The sequence below is a fragment of the Conger conger genome, chromosome 2 (assembly GCF_963514075.1).
Source record: "Conger conger chromosome 2, fConCon1.1, whole genome shotgun sequence".
NCBI lineage: Eukaryota > Metazoa > Chordata > Actinopteri > Anguilliformes > Congridae > Conger > Conger conger.
In genome coordinates this window covers 24,405,705-24,431,931 of record NC_083761.1, presented here as the reverse complement: position 1 = coordinate 24,431,931, position 26,227 = coordinate 24,405,705, and the positions used below count along the sequence as shown (strand labels likewise).

General features: G+C 40.8%; 1 protein-coding gene across 4 annotated transcripts in view; it reads right to left on the bottom strand.

Moving 5' to 3' along the window:
• The window catches only part of vti1a (vesicle transport through interaction with t-SNAREs 1A), a 187,844-nt gene that overhangs the window by 154,957 nt on the left and 6,660 nt on the right, over positions 1 to 26,227 (bottom strand). For all 4 annotated transcript variants that reach the window (XM_061227389.1, XM_061227405.1, XM_061227398.1 and 1 more), the window contains exons 2-3: positions 24,816 to 24,874; positions 22,231 to 22,341 (exon numbers count right to left, since the gene is read on the bottom strand). In XM_061227389.1, the coding sequence (XP_061083373.1) occupies positions 22,231 to 22,341; positions 24,816 to 24,874 (170 nt within the window). The remainder of the gene's footprint in view (positions 1 to 22,230; positions 22,342 to 24,815; positions 24,875 to 26,227) is intronic.

The following is a 26,227-nucleotide window of genomic DNA, read 5'->3' as shown; positions in this document are numbered from 1 at the left end:
CATGTAATTGCAGATTAATTTAAAACATAAAGACACTTGATGTGTGGGTGGAAATATACCTGAATCATTCATCGTGCATAGTTTAGCAAGGAACATTGTGACGACTTAAATTAAAATATTTATTTTAATTATTTTAATTCTAAGCAGGGATTTGAGTGAGGTAGGGTGTGTGTGTGAGAGAGAGAGAGAGAGAGAGAGAGAGAGAGGGAGAGAGAGTAGAGAGAGAGAGATAGAGAGAGAGAGAGAGCAAGTGTCAAATTCACTCACTTGAACAAATTTTAACCGAAAGCCTTTTGAAACCAATAAAGCTTCTTGCTTTAAAAGAGTACGACAAAACACAGGGCTAGTCCATCTAACAGCCACTTTATCCAGTGACGTCATGGCAGTTTGTCTTCAAAGGCAGCATGTTTCCCTCAAAACCAACATTGTTTCCTTTTTTTCTTTTTTTTTTGTCATTTACAGACAAGTTTATGAAACAAGGGATAATCGCAGAGTGACAAAGTTGAGAACTTTAGATGTGTCGATTCAAGTTCTTCACGTTTCTCAGATAAACAAAGATAAAGGAAGCACATATTTCCAGCACAGACATCTTATCTTTTTAGTGTGGAAAACACCCACATATTCCATTTTTGTCTATTTTCATCTTAAAGAGCTACCCGAGTAACTTTAGGGAATGCCGGCATGCGGGTAATTGAGACAACAGGCATCAGAGGCAGTTGGATATGAATCGGCGCACTGACATCTTCCTCAGACCCTGTTGCGGCAAAATAATAGATGCATTTTAAGTATTTCTAAATAGCTGTTTTCTACAGCTGAGAATATCACCTGCTTTGGCAATGTAACCTTTGAATGTTATGCAAACGCAAAAGAACAGGAAACACTGTCATTTCAAAAAGGAAAAAAAGAGTGACTGAAACAAAAACTGCTGTGTATCTCAGGTGGTTTACTACCTTTTTAATTCAGTCTTCCTCCGCCCTCCCCCCCCAGGAAAATAACAAAGGCTGATAAAAATTAGTCCCTGTTCATGTCATTATATGCTTAGATTGATCTGGTCTGACACAGAATTAGACCTAATTTCAGTCCGTATTTCACATAAAGTTGTGAAGTGTTTAAAAACAATAGCAATAAAAACAGCACTTCACTTCCCAGTGATATTGCAACACGTTTTTCATTTTATTTATTAGCATCATTATTTCTCACATGCAGATATAATAAATGTGTAACAGTTTTAATTTTACCCAAATTGATCATTTTGACCAAATCAGATATTTTTATGTTTTATCATTTTCATACAAATTTTGCACAGAAAAACAAATTTAATTAATAGTCCTAATCTTTTTTGACATTGTATGGAGGTAATGGTACAATCGGATAAAACTGGAACAAAAAGAAACATGAACCAAAAGGCAGGCTTTGAAATCTAAAAAGAACACACTCTTATACCTTATTGCCACAGAAAAAAAATATTTAATCCCTTTGAAAGGTGTTTCTTTTGTCACATTTTTTAATCTTGGGTGAGAATTTGCTTCTATTCCCTGAAGCAGAAAAAAGGTACAAAGATCTTTCTTAACTTTATGCAAAACGGACCGCCTGTCTTTGCTATTCAGACATGTCTTGTCAAAATCAAGACTGGGGTTTTTGTGTCAAAAATGTGTTTTGGCTCTGTTGATATGGATCGAAAAGAATCTCTACAAAAAGATAACTGCGTGCATTAGGCTACATTTCCCAGGTAATACCAAATTATTTCCTGCAGTTTAGAGAAATGAAAGTTATGAGGTAACAATTGCATGAAAACAGTAGGGGCTATACTGTATGTATGTAGTTTGATTCTCCCATGAATGCAGTCGCGTATGAAAACCAATTTTTACAAATTCAATATTAAATACACAAATGGTGTGTGCATGCTGAATTTGATCTGAATTTTAACCCTCGTAATTTCAAACATTGCAGAAGAATAACCAAGGAGAAAAGGCAACTAAAAAGGCAACACCCACACAGCCTCTCTTTGCACGACGGACAAGGATGGAGAACTGGCTTTAAGTGTGGAGCAACAGTGTCATCTTCAAACAATGTTGACGCAAGTCTCCAAATTTTGGGGAGAAAAGATTTTAAATGGATCCCAATGCAATGAAATTAATGAACCCCCCAACAAACCCCGATCCCCATTCACGGTGACTGCAACAGCCGCACTGGAATGGCACAAATAATTGTGTCATCTGAAAAGCTAAAAAATGTAAACAGTTCATTAGACTGGGTATAAAAGGCGTGAAGCACCCAGGGGTAGGGATTAATGAGATGGCCCAAAGTGACTCTTCTGTCTTTCCTTATCCCACTCACCCTCCCCACCCCAGAACTCAGTCGGCGGCACGCCATGAAAAGTAATTAACCATATTTAATTTACAAAGTGTGCTCTATTAAATACTTTTGCTACTGGGAGAAAGTGCGGACCGTTTTTCCGATTTTAACTAACAGGCGCGTTCAAACGAGCCGCCGTCCGCGAACCATGTTTATTTTTCACCTAACGTTTAACGATTTTAAAATATGCTGAAAAACAGCTGACCATGCGCCTTATAAATCAGTCTTCATTTTTTATTTATTTTTTGTTGTGTTTTTGCATAGTTGTTTTTCATTTATCAGAAGTTATGAAATAATAATCACTTTCAACACTTTGAAATAATTAGACAAAAGCAGACAAAAGCTGGCAAAATACACTGACATCCCCATATCTCATCAGTTTTTTTTACCCAAAGATATTTTTATATGTGGATGACTTTTTTTTTGTTGTTATTTTTTTTAAATGATGGTGGCAGTTTCTCCTCTACAGGCTGTGGCAATGCCGGGCTTAAAAAAAAAGCGTAGACATTTAAATAGGAGCAGTATCACACAACAGCGTCTTTAATAATTCATTTGATCGCGGCGGGGGGCTAAAACACTCCACCGGCAGAAAGAATATCACACCCGTATTATTTTTTAGTTTTTTTTTTCTTCACCCCCATTTTCTTTTTCTTTTTTTTTTTTTTAAAGGGGAAAAAGCAAACAAATTGGCGAAGGTTGTTCAATTAGGCCTGCGTTTCTCCGGCGTTTGATGGGAATCGGATGAAGGCTGCGGCTCCGTCGCCCGGGCTCCGTCTTCAGATCCGCTACGTCGTCCGCCCGACGCCGGGCTCCCGGCTTTGTGTCAGAAGTGAGCCGCCTCTCACACGCCTTATAGAAACTACACCAGCCCTTTCATTTCAATACGACCGCGCTGAAACGGCTTCATGACAAACAATAGCTTCTGCTACGGTTACGTATTAAGAGTTTTTGAACTAGCCTAATACTAAAATATTTCTTGAATAAATATCATAATATTAACACATTTTGCACTCAAAAACAAACAATTATTATTATTATTTTATTATTGCTGTTGTTGTTGTCAGTTTCGTTGTTATTATTATTATTATTACCATTACTATTATTTCTATTATTCAGCAGCCTAATGAAAAATGTCAGCTGAGATGCATGTTTATAAGTTTATAATTTTTTTCAAAGGAGATTGAAGACCCCAGGCCCTTTGGGGCCTCTTCAACAGCAGATCTACCACCACAGCACTCCCCACCTCCGGCCCCGTGACAAAAATACAGTTCCTTCCCCCGGAGACGACAGCTCCTTCTCGACCGCCGCCAGGAGCGACGGCTCCAAACACAACTTCCTGCGTTTACAGACGCTCGCCGTCTTCCGACAACTCGGCCCGTTTTCGGTCCCACCCCCTGGAAATGCGACGGTGCTTGCACCCCTCCCCGCGAAAATGTGCAGGGCCCGAGGCAGTACGGTGTGGCCCAAAACAATGTCACTTTTTCCTAAAATCCCACTTGAAGAAAATGTGATTTTCTTTCTCTGGGAAATGCTTCTAGAAAGAGTCAATGGAAGAACAGGACCCACGTTTTCATGTGTGTACATAAACACATGTGAACCTTGATGTCTGTCTTGCGATCCTGCCTTTCTAAAATGTTAATAGGCTTTTTTGTCAGGATAAATCTGAAAGGCACACAATACATTGAACAGGATTGTAATAAATGGTAGAAAAAGCGAACATTATTACTATATGTATTTAGTGTTATGCCATTCATTGAAAAATGATTTAATCTTACCTTTTAGCAAGTATTTCAATATTAGGAACAACCTAATAGTAAAACATCTTTCCAAAATAAGATTAAGATTGTGTTCATTATTTATATGAAATGCTAAAACCTTTCATTACAATACTCTTAGTATGCACGGATGAACACACTTGGATAAGTCCGGAATATTTTAATAACAGGAAAAAACCTCCTAAAGTAGTGACACACTGCTTTTAGATAATATGACACAATACAATACTCTAAATTATATAAAAGCCTTCAAATAACCTTGTTGATTGAAAGGGCAAAAGATGCATATTAAATGAAAGAAAAAGCTGCGCTTTTATAACTATTTGGTTGTGTAGTATATTTTGGTCCATTGTTTAAACTAAATGGTCATCAGCAGGCAAGAGAGAGAGTGGGAAAGAGAGAGAGTGAGAGAGACAGACAGAGAGAGAGAGGGGGGAAACGACTGAACCGGATTCGAACGGAAAGAGCAAATTCGCCCCGGCTTTGATCGAGGAAGAAGCGGCGTATATTTTTTGAAGGCCGGGGACTCGTCCGGAATTGTTATTTCTTAAAGGCACGAGCGCAGATTAAACCCGATATTAAAATATGGAAGCGCTTCTAATGAAAAATCAAAGCTCTCCTTTGCTCGACATAAACGCGCGGCAGCCCGAGCCGGTGGTACGGTATAGGGGGGCTACGGAAAAAGCAAAACAGCTAAACGCGGCGCGGAAATCAATAGAGAAGGGCCGGTGGGGTGGAGAAGCAGGAATATTCACAGAGAGGCTGCTGGGATCAGACCGCTATCTTCTGGCGTGCAGTGGGGAATAAAGTGAGGCTCCCCAGGTCAGACGCACAGAGGAGGTGAGATTAGAGTGAAATGGAGGAGGGATTTCTGTGGGGGGGGTGGGGTGGGAGGGTTGGGTGAGGGGTACGGACTGTGTGGGATACCTGGAGAGGCAGGGACCAATTGCCCATTAGCCTGTGGCTACCTACATATGGTTCACTGAACCCACCACTGAAAAGAACTTTTTTTCTTTCTTTTTTTTTACTGACTTTTAACCGTTTCTGAGCTAAATAAAATAATAAAAAATAATGAAAAAACCTTGCTGCAACCACCAATCTGTGATGGCATCTTCTGGCTGTGCTGAAGTGGTCTTGTGTTTTGTTCTTGAGAAGCACATTCGGTTATGTACACGAAAACAAACAAACTGCTATAATTTATGTCATGGATGTGTGTGTGTGTGTGTGTGTGCGTATGCATGTGTGTTGTGTGTGTGTGTGTGTGTGTATGCGTGTGTTGTGTGTGTGTGTGTGTGTGTGTGTACGCGTGTGTTGTGTGTGTGTGTGTGTGTGCCTCCCTGTAACGTGAGTGTTATTTATGCTGAATGCCCATCTAATTTACATGAGAATAGAGAGTTGCATGCAGGGAGGCTTAACTACATCATTAGAGCACCATATTTATATAGGCCTTTCACTGCACAGGCCAGATTCAAATTCAATTTAACTTCCCCTCTCTCCATGTTGCGACAGACCTTTAAAACTATACTTCTTTGGCAGCCCACCTCTGTCACACAGAAATGTGGAAAAAGTGACACTTCAGCGCCGAACAGTCAAGCGCATTACATATTTTCAAGTATCTATACCCCTTTCCTTTCTCCTTTTTTAGAAGTGTGGAAATGAAAGTTTGTATCCCCCCACCAATGCCTTGTGTGTCTTCACACAACAAAACGGGTTAACGTTAACTTTAACGGTGAACCCATTCGTGACATACTACCAAAAACAGGGGGAGGAATCACAGTGAGAGAAAGAGAGCGGTTTCACTTTTCCTTTTCTCTCTTCTCTAGTGTGTGTGTGGCTGTGAGGGGCAACCCAGAGAGATGTGTGTTCACACGCCAATGCTAGAACCCTCTAGAAGATCACAGAGGTTGTCCCATTCCATCAAGAATACACTTTGTCTTCAGTGCTTTGGTGACTGCCTAGACCATAAATATATCCATATTAAAAAAATGAATAAATAAATAAATATTAACTCTGCATTAGATGCAATTGCCATGCCAGTACAATCCATAGCCTAATTACAGAAATCGGTGAGGTTTAGTTTGGGGGTGAAGTTTAGTTCATCCATGAACTCTGAGACACTTGGAAGCACTAGTAAGAACTGAGTATTGAACAGTGTGATGCAAATGGAAACTAAGCAGGAATACATTTGAATATATTTGTGTTGTACTTAGCGTAGCATAAAACGGTAAAGGGAAAATAAATTTACAAAATTACAAAAAGCCTACTCTGTTACTGACTATACCTAAACAATAGTAAAATGGATTGTTTCCATATAAGGTGTTACCTGATAAGCCAATCAGAAAGCACTGTCAGTGACATCATAATTACATGACATACTAGTGTACCTGCAAGGAAGTTGCGGTTAGTGTCTTATCACTATTCTAATAATGGAAAATCAAAACTGCATGACATTTTCTGAACGTTACACTTACAATCAGCACAGTCCAAATATCAAAATTAATGCAAATTTTCTCTGACTTAAAGTGTGCCATTTTAGTGTGTTACAAATAAATACTGATGTCAAATGTTTTGCTGCTTCATCCATTCAGAGGTTAGGATGAAGGCCAAATTCTCCGTAAAATGCCATTCATGGCACCATTTCGGATTGGACAGTTTCATGCCAATCAAAAAAATAAATGACCAATGAAATGGCTTCATATCAGTGGCTTCATCCTTCCTCTAATGCAGGTGCAATCATAGCTTGAGTCTATAAAGCTCTCTGCTGTCCGTCATAATTTCCGAGCCCGGGCAGAAGGAAGTGCCAAATTTGCCACAATTCCATTTCAAGGTAATATTTATGTCAGGCTTCTCTGTGAGCTGAAATGGCTTGGAGCCACAGGAGCCTGCCATTGACTGGAGTCAGTGGCAGCTCTATTATGATTGGCGAAGCGATGGCGAGATGGCCACAAAGGCCCAATCACACTTTTACGAGATCTGTGACACAAGAGCAGGTAGCCTAGCGGCTAACGTACACGACTGGGAAGGTTGGTGGCTCAATCCCCGGTGTAGCCACAATAAGATCCGCACAGCTGTTGGGTCCTTGAGCAAGGCCCTTAACCCCACATTGCTCCAGGGAAGATTGCCCTCTGCTTAGTCTAATCAACTGTATGTCGCTTTGGATAAAAGTGTCAGTTATATAACGTGTAAAACAGCTGCAGCCTCCAAATAAAATTTAAGTGTTTGCTGTAAAAAATGTAAACCCAGAAGAGAGCACCACTGTTTGTTAATCAGTTGGGTCCCAAGAATCAGCAAGTTCTTCAAAGCCCAGCTTGAGATAAGCATCTAGTTTAATAAATAACCATTCTTTTTTTCTTTTTTTTAAACATACATTTTAGAACCACCAGTGACTTACGTCCCATTTAAACAAAACTGACAACTATCGATGTGCACCGCATACAGTTTAACTGCGCACCGACCAAGAACATATCTACAGCTGAGAAAAAAAATGGCTCCTAAATTGTTAATGCGCGCAGAGTTGTAGGAGAAATCATTACATCATCCCGGTGCGTGTTGCAGTCCAAATGGGAACAACTCATATCCGTATATGTTCCACAGGGCACTGCTCTTAAGAAAAGTTAAAGCAGGCCTCTCATTGGCCGGTGTAGATACGGCCACTTTGCTGTACGCCGTTTGCCGCGGCAGCCAATCAAGTTCTGGAACGCTCAAGCGTTTTGTCATGATATCTGATGCGTGTTATGTAGTTTAATTTGATCAAAACGGGAGCAGGAAAACACAGCGAGCTTCAAAACAACCGAGCCTCATCTAAATTGTCTGTCAAACAACAAGAAAGGCTTTTTTCTCCCGCATGTGTGTCTCATTAGACGTACTTAAGTCACAGGAATATAAATATAATTTGATTGGAGAAAGTTTGTCCCAATTTACTCTGTTTTTCCACCATGTACATACATTGCACTAACAGGAATGCACACGACTGTAGGAAGCCTGTAACGTCAGGATTTTCGAGTTGCCGTTTTTAAAGCAAACAATAATTCATAATGCATTTCATAAATAGTTCATGACTTTATACTTAAGTCAGTCTGGCAAATCAAAATTTTTTGTCACCTATTCTGGTCGCACTTGTCAGTTTAGCCCTGTCTGCTGACGCCACTTGTCACTTCTAGTCTCAGCTTGCACTCTCAATAAGCTTGAAAACAGAGACAGTCTGCCAAAGATGGGAATGCTTACCCACATAACAAGATTTTTTTTAAGACCCTTATTATTTTATTCCCGTCATCCACAAACGAGAGCCAGCGCGGGGGGGGGAGGGCTTGTTACTGTTGTGATATAAAGCTCACAGCAAATTCATCGGGCTAATTGATTCTATCAGGGACGCACTCAAAGCTGAACTGGAAATTGATCGCGACGATCGATTCTATCGATTCTATCGGGGAGTACTTAAAACTGTACCGTTGGCAGATCGTATTGATTAATTCTATCAGGGAATACTTAAAACTGTATGGCAGGACTGATCAACCTCAGCAGAAAATGCATCTAACTGTATGAAAATTTTGCCTACCTACACAATTACACAAACTTAAAATTCATTCTTGCCTACAAATACTTGTATGACTTATTATTATTATAACTTTTATATGAACTGCTATCACATTTGTAGCATTTAAAAAATAATTTTCCTTGACGTGTGGCAACATATTACTATTATTAATTTTGTCGTTCCTCTCGATTACGTTACAATAAATAACTTTTTTAATTTAAGGTCAATCCCATGTTGTCCTGAGTGGTGTCCTGAGTCTGCTGAGGGCCGCTCCATGGCCTTCTTTCTTGATTATATTATTATTATTACTATTATTATTATGATTTGAGACAATGACTTGAGACACACCAAGCGTGTCCGTGGCCGGCAAAAAACGGGCTCTAAACGGCCCTCATAAACAGCCCTGAGCCAGGAAGCCGAGCTCCCGATAATTAGCCGTCTCCGACTCCAGCTCCCGCGCGCGAGGCCCGGCCTCCGCGTACCTCCGCCCCTAAAGGAGAACGGAGAGGAAGCGTTAGCGGCCATTACCGCGTCCGGCGGTGGAAAGGTAGTCATTAAAGCGGGATGCGTCCACTCCGTGGCTTACGCAGCATTTCGCCCGTTTTTATTTAATGAGCCGAGACGGAATACATTATTACATAGTCGGATGTGAAATGCCGGATGGGACAGATGAAAGACGGGAATGTTTTATGTGTCCGTGCATGTGCGCATACGTCTACATACACGCACGGACATGCACATATTTACACACACACACACACACACACACATACACACAGATACATGCGCGCATACACGCATGCATGCATGCATAGGCATTCTCGCACACAGACACACAGACAAGCGCACACACACACACACAAACGCAGACACATACACACAAATACACATACACACACATACACACACACAAACACACACACAAACACAGTACATATGAGGAAAAAGTGAGGACACAGGTCTGATCGGAGAAGTAACAGTGCTACAACAAAACGAGTGATTCTTATTGGAGGAACGGGTTTATTTACCAAAAAATCTGAAATACATACATACAGAAACATACATATTAAATAATGTCTTTAATCGTACTGTTCAACTGCACTTTGGACACGATTCACAGCTACTTAAATTCCCAAGCGTAAAAAAGTTTAAGGGCAGAAATTCTCAAATAATTGACACAATTTAGAGGTTTTCAGAAAAACATATTATCATAGAGAATGAATGATTTTAGCAGATTAAAACGGGCTGACACCCAACTAATATGGTCTGTCAAGTGCTCCTTTGTATGAGATGCTGTAACGGACGAGGTCGGACCGCCAGGAAACCATCAAGACGATTTTCTGCTTGGATTTTACATGAGAGACTGAACTGGGAGTTCACCCGACTTAAAATTACACGGAAAAACACAATGTAAATGCGACTTAAAGGAACACTTCATGGACTTAATGGGGTAAGCTTGAAGTGCTATGTGGACTGTTTACGTCAGACAAATCCTTTGTGTCCAGCCTGAGCTAAGCACTGATCGGCTTTAAGAATTTTGATTTTTATTCGTTTACACTAACATCTGTTGGCAGAGTAGCCTCTGATTCTTTCTCCCGAGATATCCGGACACAATTCCTGCTGAATTGCAGCATCAGTGACCTTGTATTGAGCGTGACCACAAATGTGTTCCAAAAATAATGCTGGAATTTCTACGTATGTTTCGGAAAAGATGACTAACCCCACCCCCCCCCCGCACCCCCCACACACACACACACACACACTTATTAAATCAATTATGTGACTAGTGTTACACCACCTCTCAGTTCACCTTATATGCCAGTATATAAACACTTTATAACTGTATGAAATGTTTACTATTCTTTGAAACCATTGATACACATGTAATAAATGTGTAATAAGCAGAAAGTTTGGCAGGTTCCGATATTAGTCAGATATTAGCTGTATGCAAAACTACTTATGGAAACCTCTGAGAAATTTTGAAATGACAAATCAACAGATGTTTTAGAGTTTGTATTTAAATACGGATGTTTGTGTTGTTATAAATGGGATAAGATGATAAACTTCCCCGTTCTTGAGGAATGCCTACTTGCCCCCGTTGTCAGAGTTTATTTACCGTAGTGTGTGTAAATGGGTCTGAAACTAGGAGGCCATTACATGTTGCTAGAGAAAAAAAACAAAGCAAATACGAAGTGGACAATTACATATTCTGCGCTGTTCGACACAAAATGGAGGAAAAAGTTTTGCCATCTACGGAGCAGTGAAACATCGCTGTAACACAGTGATGAGGATCTTCTTCAGGTGCGCCTGGCCCAGTCAAGCGCACCATCTTGAACTACACAGAAAAAAAAAAAAAAAAGTTGCTCCATTCCACATCGCACATCCGTGTCATGAAACGAAAAGACTGACCAGTGGCGAACCCAACTGACCCAACGATTTCAAAAACATTTAACAACACAAAGTTTTTTTATAATTATTATGATCCGCTCAAGGAAGCCACAAACCTAAAGAAAATGCAGGGGGTGTCTGTGTGGTGTGGGGCGTTTTGCGTAAAGCCGTCATTTGAACATTTAGTGGAAAAACGAATGACGAATTTCACGTGTGATGCGTGTGAACTAATCGCGGTCTGGAATGCCTGACCCCGAATAACGAAAGGCAGGCACACCATAAAAAAAGACAATAGGGTGCCTAAGTGCAAACTACTGCACTGTGTTCATTGAGACGCACTGCTAACACACCAATAACACACAAGTATCTATTATAGTAAGCAATACTATGTGGCAGAAACAGTACAAATTCAGCAATTCTTCAATGTCTAATAGTGCATACTTCATATACTTAATAATACAACTATATGGCCGATACTATGAACTACAATAGATACCATATATACTCACTGAGCACTTTATTAGGTAGACCTGTACACCAACTTGTTCATGCAAATATTTAAATCAGCCAATCATGTGGCAGCAACGAACGGCATAAAAGCACGCAGACATGGTCAAGAGCTTCAGCTGTTTTTCAGACCAAATGTCAGAATGGGGAAGAAATGTGATCTAAGTGACTTTGACTGTGGAATGATTGTTTGTGCCAGACAGGGTGGTTTGAATATGTTAGAAACAGCTAATCTCCTGGGATTTTCATGCACAACAGTCTCTAGAGTTTGCAGAGAATGGTGCAAGAAAACAAAAAACATCCAGTGACATTGCAAGTGGTACGCAGAAGAGCATCTCTGAACACGCAACACGGCAAACCTCTTAAATGGATTAGAGTTTACAGCAGCAGACTACAGCAGCAGACAACCAATAAGTGAAAACAATAAGTGTAATAATTACCTAATAAAGTGCTCATATATATACATGACTGTATTTATCATATAGATATATAGATATATATGTATATGCAGTCACATATAGACTGACAGAAATAATAGCTTTGCTATAATCATTTACTGAATTTGAAATCTAGTAATGTGGGTACGTCACATGAATGTACCAGCATCAGAATCACCAGTTACTCACAGAAGCTCCAGCAGCTACAAGCTTGCAGAAAACCAGCTGTCATTCTCATGTGGCAGCAACCACAGATTTGTATCAAGGCACACAGAGAACACTAAATTATATACTTTATTTTAATTTTACCGAGTCCCACACTTTAAAGGACACAATTATTTCTAAAAAACAAAGAATTTTAATGTCACCAATTAGTCTTTGCACTTTGAAAACCTTACATTTGGTGAGGAGTACTTATTTAATTGCATTAAATTATTATTATTATATTTTGCATTCCAATGCCCCGTACAGTAAGAAACGACTTGAACACCAGCTATTAAATCACCTATTACTAAAAAAAAAACCCAACTCTGTCTAATCAATTTTTAAACAATTAAGAGCAGCGAAAATCCTCTTTCACATGAAAGTAAACTTTAAAATGCTCAATATAAACAGTTCTGATACAATGTCAATTACCGAATTACCACATTATTGCTTTTTTAATTTAATTTAAATTTTACACAGAAATGCGAGATTATCCATTTTAACTTAAAGTAGGTCCATGGGAAAATGTAATGTTTCGATTTCAATTGATGGTAATTTAATTTCTCACCATAATCATGCTTTGAGGCCTTACTCTGATTCAACTTCTTATTGTTCTTTAATATAGTAAGCTTTATTTATTGCGCTACAGGCTTGTCTAAACAGAGTGCAGATCTTCCAGTTTTCAAACAATTTTAACAGCTATGTACAAAAATGTTTATTTATACGGTCATAATGATGATTACCAATATTAAATAATTCTATCCATAAAAGCAAATCTGTAGAATATGTTAAAAGGAAAGGTGAGCTTATAAGACAAAGAAAGGATTCTGGCTAATCCTAAGGTTACTTTTTCAGTAAAGCTGCAAGCTTCCATAGACAAAGAGAAGGGTTTGGTTGTGAATGTTTATGAATATGGAGCATGCACTTTGCACCACACTCTGTCTGCTCAGGTTCCTCGGGTTTAAAACAGGCACACAGGATGGCACGTACAGGTACGGGGAAAGTGCAGAATTTAAGATGTCGGGGAACTTTTATCTACCATCTTCTGAAAGAAAACCGGGTGGGAAGCAGCAGTCACAGTATTGTTTAAAAAAAAAAAAAAAAAAAAAAAAACAAGCTTGTTGCGAGTCTATCTTTATCTATGAGAAACTCTGATTAGACCTGTGTCAAGGCTGCACTGCCATGGAAAGGGAGGGGGGGGGGGGGGGGGGACAGCAGGCTCAGCAAAGCAGTGGTGAATTCCCTGAGCAATGTCGCCATCTTCTGGCCGACAGCCACACTGCACCCAAACGGGAGCAGAGAAAGCCATTTTTTGAGACCTACATTCCAACTGAAGCACTCTTGAATGACAGAAGCAGTGAAGAGTATCCCCAAAACCTGAAAATAGGCTGGAATATTTTATAAACAATCACTTCTCTTCTAAAGCTGTTCTGGGCTACCATTTACACTGTACTTCAGGTGGCATCATGAGTGCCATCTACAGATTCATAAACATTTTTGATCATTTATGACATGCAGTCAATAATTCCTGTTTGGAGACCATCCACACTACACTGTTTTGTAATTATATGTTTCAGTGTAAAGAAGCATATACTTATATGTTTATATATATATATCCTTATAGCAGATCAGCCAATGGAAAAACCAGAAGCACAAAATCAAGTTTGCTACCTTAGGTCCAGTCAGCATCATAACGTCCTACAGTATTTAAATGTCACATTACACCATCTTACCATCTCACCATCATACTCATTTTGAACAGTCCATCTATTGACAAGAGTCCACATATTTGCCAATAAGTCCTTACAATGTTAAAAACAGGAAAAGCAACTTAAAATGTTGCGGTAAACAGTACCACAGGTAAGATTTGTGTGCTAAAACATTGTTATAAGACCACCAATCCTTTGCTAGCGTCGAAAAATGGTCACTAACATGTTGACTCACCCTCTGCCTGTGTTTATAGTATTAAAATTTGGGTTTCAAAATATGCAGTTGACGGGCCGGCACTCTGTACAAAAACATTGTATAGCTGTACAATCATTCAAGCTCATGGGTTGAAAATTGGTACGCCATTGCCCCAGCCAATGGCGTTTCAACATCAGCGCGTTCACAGAGAAGGGGTTGGATAAACAGTGTTGTGGTTTGAGCGTTTGTTGCTGCAATTCCTCTCTTGACCGTTAGAAGTCCGAAATGACCTATTGTACCTTTAAATAATGAGGTTAAAAAGGTGTCCACACTTACTTGGATTTTAATGACATGCAATATAAATATAACGGCAGTACTCTCAGCCTGTTCAGTGGTCTTGTTTTTAATTTTCTATGTAATTCCATAACCTCACATTGGGATGCAGAATAAGGGAGCTGTGCTCAGAAACGCAGGGAAACGGGAAACGGGAAACCGAACGCACAAGGAGCGAGTCGCACACAACAAGGTCCGGTTACGCTCTCAAGAGGCACAACGGACGCTCCCAGCACAGTTCACAGTGAGAAAGCAGGGGAAGTGAACTACGACCAAGCTCCTGACAACAGAGCTTAAAGAAGAGAGAGAGAAAGAGAGAGGAAAGAGGTGCGAGCGGTGCCTAAGAAAAGGCTCAAGGACATAGGAGGTCCTCGCAGCTTTTAGCGTTAGCGATACCGAGCATTCACAGCACCCATTTCACTAGCATCGTAGCATCAAATAATCAATTTATTCCGCCGAAGTAAGAAAGGACCGTGGTCCTCAGTGAGACATGGCATCATTCATACCTGGATAATGCCTTCCGGAGATGATGTGTCTGTATGTGGAGAAGAATGTCATACGAGCAAAGCGACTGCAACAAAAATGTTCAGTGCAAAAAAAAAAAAGAAATCTCTCCACTACTTACGAAAAAACTTCCACGAGAGCTTCCATGTCAATTAGGCTGTGTTCCTGTTACCAATTCATAGATCTGAAGCCGCTAGTGATTGATTCGGTTGTCTGAAAATCCATCCAATACAATGAAGATGCATAGAATACACAGTTCCGTTACCATTACAATAACCATGCAATATTCACAATCAGTCCTATTATAAATCCATATGAAGCTGATATTCTGCTTCCACAGCATATGATTCCACTGTACATTAAAACACACCTTACATAATTATTATCATTATATGTAATCTGATGAGCGTTCAAGATAGCTGACGTTCGCGAACATATTCAAACTTTCTTTCTGTTCGCCAAACTTTAGCTAACAATTTGCAAAGGTAGTGCGCCGCGAACAGAAATGGCTGACAAGGCGGAAGACGCGGAAAGAACACAACTTTACTATTATTTGGCTGTTATAATACACTTTAATCAATGTAATATTTGTTCTTACCTTAAACAATTAATCACAGATAACTAACGAATTAGCTAACTGGCATTGTTAAACATAAATCGCATCCGCTTGCCTCGCCAAAATGCATTGGTTGCGAACTAAATTGAATGTTAATTTAAAATAGTTCAATAGTAACTGTTTGCTGCCGTTAGATCTTTAACACACCTCTGATTGGATACATCTAATTCAGGCTCGTGAATATTGAGCAAATGGGGATTGGAACAAAAAAAAAAAACTAGTCACAAACAGTAAAAAGTGCAAATGTTGTACGAATGGGAAAAGGAGTGGCAAATCAGACAAGCCATCCAGCAAGCTAAGCTATCAAGATAGCTCTGGCATGTAGGCTAAGCTTACGTGCTAACCAGGTACAACAATGACAGACGTACACGAGTGATAGAAGATTACCAGAGTACTACTCTCGAGTAGTTCCATTTCATTACCAAATTCCATTGACCAAATATGTCCTGAAAAGAACTGGCTATAGAAATAAGTTTTTACAATGGTCTGTTTACCAAATATAAACATTACATTAATTACATTTATGGCATTTGGCAGACGCCCTCATCCAGAGCTACACCGGGGATCGAATCACCGACCTTGCGGGTCCCAGTCATGTACCTTAACCACTACGCATATTTTGCCAATGCATTGAAGTAAAGCAGGACATGGATTTCAGTATGCGGCCACTGTCCCATTATTATGATTACTCTCACCATATAGCGCTCTTCTGATGATTCAGCACCATCAAGTTATACACATTGTCATTGTCAAAACTACCGTTTTGTAAACAAACAGAATTGAGAAAATGTTATAATTAAAAATGAAAGATCAAATGTAAAATGATAAATCAACATCTGGTCAATTATCTTGTCATCTTAAGTGGTCATCCTTTGATACTCATAGGTTACATCGAAAAACTGAGCCGGTATCTCATGATCTCAAGACATCTTATTCGGTAGTATCATAATTGTGAGATCATTATCTTGAGATCTTAACAATGGCCAAAATGAGCCATCATACTTAAAGCCTTAGATTCCTTTAAATTTGTTTCTGTGGGCAATTCATTTTCCCCATTATCATTTGTGTATAACCCTGGCAATATGGATGATCGACTGCATTTCACATAGGTTGTTCACATGAAAATGCAGCGCACAATATACTAAACTATTTTATTCAGCTCATTTCAAATGGAGAAAAAAAAAAAAAAAGCTTTTCATTAATGACGAGCAGCAGGAAACTGCTTCTTTAGTTCTGATCTAAATAGGCTCTTGAAAACATAATAGAGATTCCTGTGTCTGCGATATATTCTAGAATAAGATAAAACCACTGCGCTTAATAGGGCTCACAGATCAACTGAGGTTGGTGCAACTGTCCTTGACCGAAGTCAATGCGTACACACAGAGACACACATACACACACACACACACACGTGCACGCGTGGGCTGACACAAAAACCAAACACACACATGCACACGCATTCCCACACGTACATGGACACACACACGCAGAAACACACACATAAGCACAGGCAAAGAGAAGGCTCACAATCGCGAACCGACACGGGGACCGAGGACTCAAACAAAGAGCGTCTGAATCCTTACTGCACCGAAGAAGAAATAATGCGGGACAAAAGCTTGAAAAATGAAAATGGAGCAAAATACTCCTTTATTTTGGAGTGCAGCCCTTTATTTTCTTCTATGAGAGCTGGCCTCCTGAATGGAACAAAAAGCAAGGCCGTTAGAGGGTCTGCTACAACCACAGCCCAGCCCCCCACGGTCCAGGCACACATTGTGTGCAGTCCCCTCCAGAGGCACAGTTTAAGACATTTAAAGCACAACTTTAATTGTGCAAGCGGGCAATATAGGGACCGTGTTAAATCCCAACATGGGTCCCTATATTGGACACGTATGTAGAGTTGTTAAGAGTTGAATTAACACTGGACATACCATAGTAGTGTGCAAGTTCATGGCTTTGGTGCTGTTGAAAAGCATGATTATGAAATCCAAAATTATTTTTATTTTGTAAAAATATATAGGATATAGAAGAGGGATGGCAGGACTAAGGTACCGTCTGAAAAGGTGCGTTTTCAGTCTGCGTCAAAATATGGGGAGGGATTCTGCTGTTCTGATGGTGGTAGGCAAGTCATTCCACCACTGAGGAACCAGAACAGAGAACAGGCGTGAACGTGCAGCTCGATCACCATTATTATTATCTTCAGCCTTGTAAATGGTAGAAGGTTGGCATTTATATAGCGCCTTTATCCAAAGCGCAGTACAATTGATGCTTCTCATTCACCCATTCACACACATAGACACACGCACACCAACTGCGATAGGCACCAACCAGCTCGCCAGGAGCAATTGGGGGGTTAGGTCTCTTGCTCAGGGACACTTCGACACACCCAGGGCGGGATCGAACCGGCAACCCTCCGGCTGCCATATGACTGCTCTCAACTCCCGAGCCAACGTACCCCGAGCGAAAGCCCCTTTATAGCTTTGCCTTTTCCTTGAGGATTGAGCTTATGCTAATATCTTCAGTGATTACATACCGGTATACTTTATTTTTTCAGTATATTATTTATATAAATATAAATATGATTTATATTCATATAAGTGTTGGACAGTACACTCACAATCTTTCTGTAAAAAAAAAAAGACAGTTTGGGGGCCGGACAGTGATCGCATGGAAGCGGGGCTGGAGCAACCAGCGCCTACCCGTCTGGCAGAGAAAAACTTTGTCACGTCCTTTGAAGACGCGCGGTATGTTTACCCGATAGGTTTCATTAAATTACACCTCCATTAGGAGGCTAGCCGTGCCTCCGCTCATCTCGCAGATAAAAGCCGTCGCTAAGAGGCATGTCAATCCGATGCCCGGCGCCGACTGACTCTCCCAACCCAATCAAACAAATCCGTCCTCCTCCCCCCCTTTCTGATTAATACAGCGTCTCTGCGGGGTTCCTGGGCTTAAAGACCGGTGCCCCCATTATCAAAATGAAGCCGTCGCGGAAAGCGAACGCACCTTCGGGACGCCGTTTCGTTTTAACGGTTCTACAAAAGAACGACGGGCCTTTCTGGGTCGGCTGGCCCTGCTTGACAGAGAAAGGCGTAAAGGGGGGGGTGGGGGAGGGGGGGTGGTACACAAGCCCGGGAGGAAGGAGGGGGTTCTGGACAGGACGACAATGGTCATGGTTACCATGCCATCTGCAAAAGGGTGCCGGGGGGGGGGGGGGGCAACCGGTGCGGTGCTTTATTTCTTCTGGGCTTTTGAAGCTGCGGGTGAAAATGCAGCACTTCGGGGCTTACATGTGCGGTTTCGTCAGGGCAGGAGAGACCAGGTCGGAGCTGGTGGAAGCCGGTGGAAGCCCCTCTGTGCCAGCCACATTTGAGCTTGATAGAACACCAATTCCACAATTATGGTTCTTCTTAAAGTCATTCTTATTTTCCGATGTTACTCCTCTTAAAGCGGACCTCATTTAAGCCACTTCATGAGCAGGCCTGGGTCAAATACGTATTTCTTTTGGATTCAAATACTTTTCTGTGCTTTAATAAACTTGTCTATTGCAAGTGAGCCAACCAAGAGGGCCGGAAGGCAGGGTTTGCGCTTGAAATTATTTCATAGGTTCCAATGCACTGGACAAGCACAGTAAAGCGTAGAAAAGTATTTAAATCCAAAGCATTTACATATTTGATGCAGGTCTGGTTATAAGTGGACCTCACTTCTAGCGTAAATCACTTTACAGCTAAATTTTCAAGCACTGCTCGTTTAAAGTATAAACCAGAGTTACTGAACTCTACACCCTGTGGGCCGATGAGTCAGGTATATACTCCAACTCTACAGCACCTGATTTCACTCGATTCACTCAATACTTTACCTGCTTTGTTCAGAAAATAAGCCCATGAGTGAAATCATGTGGTGTAGCGCATGGCCGGAGCAAATACCTGCAGACACTGCGGCCTTCAGGGCTTGGAGTTCAGTAGCGCTGGAATAAACCATCTTAAAGCACTACTCATTTAATGAGTAAACTATTAAAGTAGTGCTGATTTAAGGAATAAACCACCTTTAGGTACTGCTCATTTAATGCAGAAACTATTAAAGTAGTGCTGATTTAAGGAATAAACCACCTTTAAGTACTGCTCATTTAATGTATAGGCCATCTTAAAGTAGTGCTTGTACATCATTTTAAAGTACTTCTCTTTTAAAGTATAAACCATCTCGAAGTTCTGGTCATTTAAGGTACTGAAACTACTGATCATTTAAAGTATAAACCATCCGAAAATAGTGTTCATTCATAAAGGCATAGTTAACTTTCTTAGGCTTAAGATATTTCAGTTTTAGTGCATTGTGTTCAGTTGGCCCAGCAGTTTTTTGAGCAATGAAGGATATTTTCAGTACTAGTTTTTCTGACTATCAGCAGAATTACAAGGCTAGTAAACTGGAACTTGAGGGACCGTAATCTAAAGCAAGAAAATACACTTAAAATAATTCCAAAGCAGCATGTATGGCAAAAATATGTTCCCAGATGCTGTGCACATTAACAGATTATGATTATTGAGATTATTATAAATCTATTTGATTTATTTTATAGCGTTTATTCACAATTACAAACACACGTATCCTTTCCTGAAGCACTGTAGTTTCGGGTTGGAAACGGGCCCAAATGGGAAAATAAAAGGTTTTTGAGGCACAAACAAACGTGAAGAGCATTCCCTTGCTTTAAACCAGAAACAGCCAAACGTGCCAACCGCCACTGTAAAGCCAGCAGGACATCAGAGATTCAGTAAATATCTCAAATATTCTTCATCACAAACACTGTTTGGGCCAGCTGAAAACGTACACTAAAGTCCTGATATACTATGCCGTCCAATACCTGCAATACCATGAGCAGGGACTGGCCATGGTCTTTGTTTTGCACCAATCGTTGGTTGTGTTATTAATTTTGAGAAAGGTCTTAGTAAATCAAGCCCAAAGCCTGCAATATTGTTTCCTTTAATAAAAAAAGAAAAGAAAAGATTATGGTCTCTAAGTCACAAGCTTTATGTATATAAAGAAATAAAGAAAAATTAAGGTAATTGTCATGCAGCGACAATTTGTTACACACACCCCCCCCCCCCACCCCCTCCGTCCCCTAATTCTGTTTCTTCTAATTCTCAATGTGACAAATATAGATTCAGTGAATGACAGAGAAATACCATTATGTAATACCATACAGTGCAGTATTTGCACAGGGACACATTTTTTGTTGTTCTTGCTCTGTACTCCAGCAAACAAACAGTTTAACAACCCACAGCCAAACTGAGTGGAACACGGATAGCAGCCTCCTTGAGACGGCATCACACTTTCTGTCAACTGAAGGCATGAGCTCACGTTTTTTCATTAGGCCATGTTTATCACACATTCAAAAAGAACGAAAATATTCACTTTCCATCCATCAGGGAGAACATACAGGTGGCGAAAAAAAACAACCTCTCGCCGATAATTGGTGTTTTAAAGAGGTGGGAGGCGGGGGAGCGAAGGTTTGCAAAGAGCAAGTACAATGTATCATCCTACACAGCAGGTGTTAATTACTCGATAATTAACCATGGCAACAGACGTGCACGACAAGCTTAAAGATGAATTATCGAGCAATTAAGAGCCCACCATGAGGAAAACGATCTTCTCTATAAAGTGAGCAATTTTGATTGCAAGCCGTCAAATCGGCAAACTGCATCAGATTATGTGTGGCACAATTTATTTTTTGCTTTGTATAACGTTGCAAACCTGTTTCGATGTTACCAATGTGCATTAACTGAGATTATGCATCACATGTTGCCGGACTAAAGTTTCAAAATTAAACTTAAGACAACTGATCCTGCCAAGAAAAAAGCACTTTTCAGCTGCTGTACAGGAAACATTCCAGATTTCATAGAAAATATAATAAAACGTTTTTCCCCCCATTAAAATAAAATGAAGAGTTATAGTTATTTTATAGATATCTACTGCTACATAGGAGGATAACTTTACATAATTCATGCACATTATGAATTTTTCAGAGACGCATGGTGCGAGTGTGTGGATGTGAGTGCACACATAATTGTTTAACTATTAAAACAAGAAAAATAATAAGAAAAATAATAACATTGCATATATATTACATTATACAGTTTCTTGCTGAAAAGAGACTAATAGCTCATCACATGAAGCCATTCACGACGCTGAACATGAACTGAAACCATAAATACAAAAATAAGTAAGAGGTGTAATGTGAAACGAGGAAAGGAGAATAAGGAGGCCCAAATCAACGTTAAAGATTGATGAATGTGTAGCATGTCTTTGGGCAGACAGGACACTTTTTCAAAAGAAGCGAGGCTGATAAATAACTAAACAAGGACATCTAGTGGTAACATGAAGACCATCTCTGCGGGCCATGCCTGCTTTTTTAAACGGGGCTGTGATTTATCTGCAATATGGCCACAGGAGGGGTAAAGAGGTGGGGAGGTGGGGGTGAGCTTTCAGCATTGAGGGTCGCAAAGATGAATTAAAAATGCTCACCTGCACATGCACTCGTACTGTTTGGGGGCTTGGGGGTTTGTGTGTTTGCCTGCTTTGCCCAACTCACACACGGGCGCACACAGAGACGCACACTGAATTTCTGAGCTCTAAGTCGGAGGGGCAAAGTGTGACATTGGCTGAGGCAGGGACTCGAGAACTTACAAAGTCTTTCTCCAGTTTCTCCACCTCCTGCTTGTAGCTCTTCAGTCTGTTGTTGTACATCCCTCTGCTCTGTACGGGAATCTCGCGCACCTCCAGGTCCATCTGCTCCAGCTGTATCATGGGCAAACACAGAGGGGGGGGGGGGGGTCCTTTAATCCTGCACGCATATGCAGCAAAGCCAGTGGGCGCACGGCTGAAAAGGCTCCCCCGCAGGTGGGCCTGCCGTTTCCTCAGTTCCGGTGGGGGGTGGGGGGTGGGGGGTGGTGTGGGGGGGGGGTAGTGTCAGAGAGCGAGAGAAAATAACCAGGCCTTTCGTCTCCCTCTTAACGAAGACGCCGGCGTGTAACACTCGTGGTCACAGAGACGTTGACGACAGAAAATTCCGGAAGTCAACACAAAAGGGTTTCTGCTTTCCCCTCAACTCGCCTCCGAGCTGGATGTGTTGAGTTGAACGGGAACATCGTAACAACCTATTCTGCACGCTATACCATTTGAGAACTTTTAAAAGCAGGATATATTACATTACTGTATGCCGCTGAGTTGCAAAATGGAGGACCTCAATAGATGTAATCAAAAACATCACTGTGAATGGGGGATCTGTCACGTTCCATGTCTCTGTCCCACATTCTTGTCATTTCCTGATTTCCCGGTTTTATGTATTTTCTAGTTCATGTTCTGTTTCATGTTTTCCTTGTTATGTCCCGTGCCTGTGTCATTATTCACATGCTGTTTTCTTCACTTCTATGTGTTTTCTGCGTTAGTATTCCGTTTCACGTTTTCCCTTTTCCCCTATTACGTGTCCACGCCCCCCGCATCATATATGTATTTCCTTTGTTGTAATAATCTCATCTGTTCCTCCTTGTCTGGTAATTAGCGTGGCATATAAGCTTGCCTGTTCTGTGCTAGTTTGTCTTGTACTGTGCCTTTGCGTCCTGTTTCCTAGCCTCTGTGTTCCACTACCCTGCCTCCTGCCAGTTCCTGATCTGTTCCTGTCACCTTCCTGCTTCACCGTCCAGTCCAGCCCTGCTCCAGTACACCTGCCTGCCTGTGCAGCTTTGTCCAAGCCCTGCTCCAGCCCTTCAGCCCTCCTGTTCTCCTGCTCCCCGTGGATTGACGACCAGACTTCGACCTCCGCCTGACCTGCTAACTCGCCCTGCTTGAACTACTGTACCCTGTTTGCTTGAACTCCTGTACCCTGTTTGCTTGAACTCTGACCCTTTTCTTGGACTTGACTACGATTTTACTGCCTTGCCTGTATTGCCCTGATTGGCCTGTTTCTGCGTACTACCATTAAAGCATGTCATTTAATACATCCCTGAGTCTGAGATTGGTTCCAATTGGTTCCCCTTCCGAACAGGGAGTTATTCTTTTAAATAAAGCTTGTAGAGATATATGAAATACACACTTGGAGGCTCCTCTCATAGATTCCATTCTGTCATTCCAGCCCTTTGCTTCGCATCTTGCCAACACAATACCATCCCACTCTTAATTTGTTTGTGCTCTCAGCCTGAATGGGGTGCATGGAAGGTTGGAAGAGGCTTTTGTTATTTGCTCCTTTGCACTCTTCCACTTGACTGTGCACTCACTGCTCTGCTCGATCTGTGCTAGAGGAGGGCAATAGGATGTATGGCAATCGCTCGGTAGGGCGGAATGTTCTGGTAATTTCCGCCCAGGTTTTTTTTCTATCGTCACACTCAGTTTCTTTTGTCGTTGTGTTTATATGTTGTCCGGTTTCGGTTGTGTTGATATACTTGATTTTATGTTGTTTTGTTTGACAGAATAAGGTAAGGAGGGAATGACTGGGCAAGAGAAAGGGGGGGGTGTACATCAGAGAGGGATATGGGCAGGAGAGGTGGGGGTGGTGCAAATGATAGAGGGATATGGTCAACAGGAGAGGTGGGGGTGTTGTAAATGAGAGAGGGATATGGTCAACAGGAGAGGTGGGGGTGGTGCAAATAGCAGAGCACAATGAGCACAGAAAGTTATATGGGGGGTGGTGTAAATGGGAGAGGTATATGGACCTAGATGTAGAAGATTACATACAGTAGCTACATACAGCATATATACAATACTATTGTTTTTATTGTCATTCACTGTTACTTTTGTAAAATCCAAAAACAATTAACAAGGATAGTATTGGCAAATAGGTCTGTACAGCTGGTATGACAGCAGAAGCCAAAATCACACTTGAGTTTCCTAGGAAAGCAAAAGCTAAATAAATACATTCAAAATGTTATTTTTGTGGAACAATAGTCCACAGTACCACAACCCAAGGTCGTAAATAGGAATGTCAGCGAATTTACTATTTCTGTCTTTTTGTTCGTTAGTCCTTTTTTGTGTTTTGTCTTCCTTGAAGAAAGAGATGGCGCCTTGCAAGGATAGCATTCTGAAATGTGTCACATTATGTCACTTAAAAGCGAAAAGGAAACTGTTAAAAAATTATACAGCAGCTAGTCAGAGCAGTAGTTAGACATATTTAGTCCATTCCATGTCATTACAAAGATTATGAATAGTGTTTACCTGAGCAATTTGCCATATTCATTATTTAAAAACAGGAGAGTGAAAATGATTGATCAAAGACGTACCAGCTCTTTGACTTCTTCAAGCTGTTTGTCAACATTTAAAACCAGCTGCGTCTTCTCCTCTGGAAAAAAGAACAACAACAAAACAACACTGATCGGTTGATGGAAGTGCACTCCTTTATGACAATAAACCCACTCCACAACACAACAAGTCAGTATTTGAAGCTAAATTTACACCTTCTCGCTGTGTTTAAATCCATCTCTGACGTCCTCTTCCACTGACATAGATATCGTCGTTACAAGCCTAGCAGAACGAGATGATAATGGCAGCTCAAAGAGATGGGGAACATCTGCACGTTCTCCTGACTCACGAATCCCTTCCGTGGGCTGTTTGTAATGTTGCCATTTCAACATGGCCTGAAGTGATGGTGCACTGGACAAAATCTAATAGCACAAAAAGGCCAGTTACAACCCTGATGAAAATTCCAGCTTAAACCAGGTCCAGCTGGTTTAAGCTATGTTTTAACACTTTTAGCTGGTCGACTAGCTGTTCACCAGCTGGCCAGCCTATGTACTCAGCAAGTCCACCGTTTTGACCACCAGGTTACTCTACCAGCTTCACCAGCTTTGTCCAGGTTTGACCAGCCACAGACCAGCTATGAGCAGAATATTCAAAAAACATATCTGAAACCAGTTTAGAATCCCAGTTGGTCTCAGCTGGAATTTTCAGCAGGGGAATAACGGCAGATACTGTATCAGTTTACGCAAGCTCAGGATGAAGTTTGCTCAAGGTACTGTAAGCCCTTTAAACTAGATGAGCAGATGGTTCTGACTGTGTACAAGCCAGAAACACCAACTCAGTGGACTAAACCAAAATCTAGAAAGACAGCAACCTGATGGTAGTGAAATTCGGGTGAGTCGTTCAGCAGGACGTCAGGATTAGTCTAACATTAGAACCTGGGAGACAGTAAGTGAGGCCTTCTGCAGAATATTCCGGAACATGGTTGATCGCAGGTGAAACGCAACTCAAATCCCACGCCATAAGTACGGCAGCTACATTTTTTCATTTTGCACATGTAAATCATTTAGCATGAACCAGCAATATATACTTTTCCACACTCAAATATTAATAAATACAAGATAAGCTTATCATCACCAACTTTATGCTCTTACCCATTTAAATCTCAAGGCACATGAGTAAACAATTTGCAATAGTTTCAAAATTTAATCAGGTAAAAAGTTTATACAGTATGTGAGCCCAATGCAGCTACCAGTTGTGAAAAGGAAATAACTTGAAATTAGTTGAAATGTATTACAAATGAGATATTTTCTTACATTGAGGGACATTTTTTAAAAGGCTGAAAATTGCAAAGTTACCATATTAATTATATTATATATTATATTGAAATAATAAATGAGATTCAGCACAAAACTCAAAAGGGAACCTCAGCAACCCAATCTAACCACATTCCAGT